The 4,983-nt window shown below is 32.0% G+C and overlaps 1 protein-coding gene across 1 annotated transcript; it reads left to right on the top strand.

The window, feature by feature from the left end:
* The first annotated feature begins 671 nt into the window (after positions 1 to 671).
* On the top strand, positions 672 to 2,262 carry LOC142234348 (uncharacterized). Its single transcript, XM_075305462.1, has 3 exons — positions 672 to 1,179; positions 1,237 to 1,657; positions 1,722 to 2,262. Exons 2-3 carry the CDS (start codon positions 1,240 to 1,242, stop codon positions 2,003 to 2,005), a joined length of 702 nt encoding a protein of 233 aa, XP_075161577.1. The 5' UTR covers positions 672 to 1,179; positions 1,237 to 1,239; the 3' UTR covers positions 2,006 to 2,262.
* The last annotated feature ends 2,721 nt before the right edge of the window (positions 2,263 to 4,983 follow it).

Here is a 4,983-nt window from a genome sequence, read left to right as displayed (position 1 = left end):
AAAGTGCCGTACAAATTGTAATAATATGTTAGCACGTTTCTTTGCATTCCTAAATCTTCTGCGAATAGAAAATTTGGCACTTTATTTGTCAAAAGTAAGGAATAGAAAAATAGTAAAGATAGTAGTTGCTAAATATTTACAAAACATTTTATCTTTAACACCCATTGCAACGTTATGCACCGTCCACACTATAAGTTTATCCGGACGACAGTGCTCGTGTCAAACATATTCCAAGTCACACTATAAGTTATGTCCGATGGCATAATCGATACTGATGCTTGTTAATGTGATCGATAACACATTTGGCGATTATTTAGTCATCACCGACAAGTTCTTGCGATTGGCCACACTGTATGATTGATTACAAAGACCGGAATAACTTATAGTCTGGGTGGCGCATTAGCTACGAACTTTTAAACCGTTCTATAGACATATATGTCATCTTGCCTATAAATTCCATATACAAGTTAGAAACGTAACTGATGAAAATTGTTTAGTTAAGGTGAGTATTAAGTTCGAGTTTAACCGCTAAAATTGTCATTTTTTTCACTGAAGTGAAACCTAAATCAATAAAAAGGCATAAAATTATACATTTTTGTTTCAGATTTCATTATAACTTAATGGGGAATAGCCCAAAGCAAATTTTCACAAAGTTTGTATTCCTTAAAATGGATTATTATTGGAGAAAAGTAATCGTGATAAAATGACGATTTTAGCGGCTAAACTCGAACTTAATACTCACCTTAAAGGTAGCCGCTAAAGTTAATAATAATAATTAAAATTAATTAAAAAATAATAATTAAAATTAATAGACAAACGTATGTCGGTTTGTTTTAGTTTTCAATTATTTTGGTGAAAATCAACATCAAATGTGAACGTCTTTTTGACATTACGCCCTTAAAGTTTTCGGTTATAAGCAACGATTTCTAATAAAAAGGTAACTAAGTTGTAACTTAATATATCGCTTTTCCGATATTTCAAAACGTCCTTTCCATAAAAGCGAGATTTCCATAATAAAAAGGATAATTTTGTTTGTGACGTATATTAAAAGATTTCAATGACGTGATTTTGTCGTCATTTGTTCATCTGAAAACGCTAAGTTGGCTACACTTAAGAAAAATAAACAGCTGACTGACAGACCGGCAAAATTCATTCAATTCAGACAAGTTCAAGAAGAAGGTAAGAGAATTGAAATATTTTAACAAAACTTAAATACACATATATATATAATTGCAGAAAATGGATGCTTGCGAGGCTCCTCCGAACAAGAAGCCGCGAACAAAGCCGAAAGTGGTAAAAGATTGGGAGGACGAAGATGTTTTCAAGCTGATTACTTTCGTTGAAAGTCAACCTTGCTTGTGGAATGCTGGCGATGAAGGTTACCATAACAAAATGCTACGGGATAATGCATGGAAAAGCATTTGTGAAGGCTTTGAAGACAAATTTTCTCAAATAGATGTAAATGCAAAGTGGACAAATTTACGTATACAATATCGAGGCTACGCAGCTAGAGCTAAAACAAAATCTGGCCAGGGCTACGTTGAGCAGCCAAAGTGGAAATTTTTCAATGCTATGAGTTTTGTTGGGCGAGTTGAAGACCAACAAACTCAGCGTACAATTTCAAATTATTTTTCGGAGGTTGAGTCTGACTGTGACGGTAAAAAATTTTTGATTTTACGCACCAAATAACCACGACAAGTTAATGGCAAATTATTTTTTAGTTTCCGAATTCAATTTACCCTCTGCAATATATACAACACCATCACAAACGTCCCGGCGGCAACAAACATCCAGTTCCCAATCGGCAACCACGCAGATTGCCGAAACAATGCGCGAGGCTATTTCGGCAATGAAAGATAAAAATGAAAATGCATTAAATCCAAATGCTACCTTCGCAAACTATTTACTTAGTGAACTAAAAACATTAAATGATGATTCTGCAGCAATTGTTCGCAAGAAGGTTACACTGTTTTTCTTGCAGTGCTTGGATGAAGCAAGGAATTAGCTTTCAAAAATGCAATTTACAGTTTCAATTTCATTTTATTTTGATGCTGCGGTAGGTGTATTTAAAACACAAAAAGATCTCAAAAAGCTCTTGCAGTGCTTGGATTAATCAAAAAAATTAGCTTTTAAAAAGCATTTTACAGTTTGAATTCAATTTTTGTTTTGTTTTTATGTTGCGGCAAGGGCATTGATTTAAATTTTTATTATAAATTAGCATAGTAATAATAATAAAACTATTGTTTAATTCACACTCAAAAATCCAACTAGTTTCATTTCGGATTTTTAAGGAAGGGAAAATAAATGTAAGTAAAAGAAGTATATTGAGGGAAAATTATGTAGTATACTTAAAAAGTAATCGGGAAAACGAAATTCAAGTTCAATATACTAAATACTAGATATGTTTATATTGAAACATAACTTCCCCCTCTTGAACAAAGTATTGGGAAAACTCCTCTCTGATTTCTGAGGAGTTCTGGGCAATGTATGAACGATGTTGTTGAAGATCGAGAAGACTACCGTTAGGTTCATTACGCCATTCGCCAGGAATAAGTGTACCATCCTCGGAGTAGTGATCTGCAAAATTGGTATAGAAGTAGGTATCGCTTTTGCGGCTCATTAAAAAGTTGTGTAATGCGCAAACAGCAGAAACAACTATTCGTGTCTTTTCCGGTTTAAGCTTAATGGAGGTACGTAATACACGAAAACGGGCCGAAGAGATACCGAACGCATTTTCTATTACTCGACGAGCTCTTGAAAGGCGGTAGTTGAAAACTCTTTGAACAGCATTCATATTGCGTAAGCCGAATGGTTTTAATACATTTGGGGTCAAAGCAAATGCATCGTCAGCCACAAGCACATATGGGACTGGAATTGATCTGCCTGGAAGGGGTTTCGGTGGAGGCAAATTTAATGTGTTATTTTGCAAAGCTTTGTTGAACGAGGTTTTACGGAAGACTCCTCCATCCGATATTCTTCCATTTGAACCAACGTCAATATATAAAAATTTGTACGATGCATCTGCTATACCCATTAAAACAATACTATGCGTTCCTGAAAACGACATATTTTAATTTTAAATACCTTTTTAAGTTATATAAAAAAGGGTACCTTTGTAATTGTAGTATATGCTGCCGGAATGGGTTGGTGCTGTCATAACTACATGTTTCCCGTCTAATGCTCCAATACAATGCGGGAAATTCCACATTTCTTCATATTCGTTGGAAACCACCTTCCACTCGTACTCACTTGATGGTACCTATTGGCAGTAATAAGAATTATACTAGTTGTGAACCAAAAATTTGTATCATATAAAATACTTTCAGATATTCTGGTTGAAGGGCCTTAAAAATAGCTTCGCATACTTCAGGAATAATTGTTGAAATCGTATTATGGGGAATACGAAATATGTATTGAAGTGATCTGAAATTCTCGCCAGTTGCTAAATATCGGAGGGTAACAGCTAAACGATCAGAAGGTGGAATAGGCTCTCTTAGATGAGTGGATTTTTTTGTTATATACGGAGCAACTAACCGAAGCTGTGGGTGGTTTGGTTATTAGCAATGTTTTTCATCAGCAATATTTACTTGGTACTACTCACCAAATAATCGAAATCCGATGCATTCATGCGCAAAAAGTTTTTGTATAGAGAAGGTGTTTCTGACCGTAGTTCTTTCAATAATTTTGCGCAACATCCTTCTTCCTTACGTCTTTTTACCCACTCTCTAACCCATTGCCTTTTCAATCGCTTCTTATTATCGGATTCCATAAGGGACGTTGTTGCAGCTCCAATGCACAAAATTAATAAACACTCTTCCTCCTGCATCATCACTCAAAATTTCTAATCAAATAAAATTGTCCCATTTGACACTTTGATCAAACATTTATTTAAAGAAAATATTTTATGTAGTGTGACCAGTGAGAAAACATGTTTTCCCAAATATTTATTTGAAAGTGTTTGATACGTATTTGAGCAAATAAAAAATGTCAAATATTTTATCCTAGTGTGACCACAAATGCAACTCTGTATGAATTTTCAATTGTTTCCTGCAAATTCGGGAAAACAGTTTTTAGTCAAATATTTGACTAGTCTGACCGTAGCTTTAGATTTGCTCGTTCTAACAGGGGAAGAACACTTATACCACTGGTGCATCGTACATTGGTCTCTGATTGGCAATTTTTCATATCATCCATACGTCTCTGGAATACACTTCCACATAATATTCAAACAACAAGTGACATTTTGCAATTTAAAAGGATATTATTTGATAATTTTCGCTTACAGCAGAGGATAAATTTCTATTGAATGCTACATTTATTTACTTTTTTATTTCATTTTTGATTATTAATTTCTCGTTTTTTTCATATTTGTTCATTTTTTATTGGTTTATTTTTTTTTCTTTTCTATTTATGGTTATTTTTTTGTTTTACCGTATTTCTTACACCTTTCAATTTTTATTTACAATAGTGTAATTTTTATATCAATTCAATTTAAATCGTATATTTTTTTTTGTTTTGTTTTGTTTTAATTTAATTTTTTTTTTGTTTTAATATAATTTCTTTCAATTTTTTGTCTTTTCCATTTTTATATACATATGTTAAATTTTTTTCTTCATGGATTCACAATATCAAATGTAAATTTACCAAAACTTTTATTCTTAGGTATTATAATGTTATTATTTTATATTAAATGGATAATTGTAACATGTAACTGTAATTATAAGAATCTAATATTCTTGTTGTACATGTCATAAATAAAACAATCAATCAATAAACAATATAGAAAATGTTCTCAAAATTTTATTTATATAGAAAATTTTGTCAAAATTTTATTTATGTAGAAAATGTTGTCAAAATTTTATATATAGAATATTTTATCAAAATGTTATTTGGTATATTTATTGTTTATGTTTATTGTTATTTTTATATTTTTTGTTATAGAAAATTTTGTGAAAATTTTAATGCTATACAAGTTTTGTCAAG

This window comes from Haematobia irritans, chromosome 4 (assembly GCF_050003625.1).
Source record: "Haematobia irritans isolate KBUSLIRL chromosome 4, ASM5000362v1, whole genome shotgun sequence".
Taxonomy (NCBI): domain Eukaryota; kingdom Metazoa; phylum Arthropoda; class Insecta; order Diptera; family Muscidae; genus Haematobia; species Haematobia irritans.
This window is presented reverse-complemented; position numbering and strand designations above follow the sequence as displayed.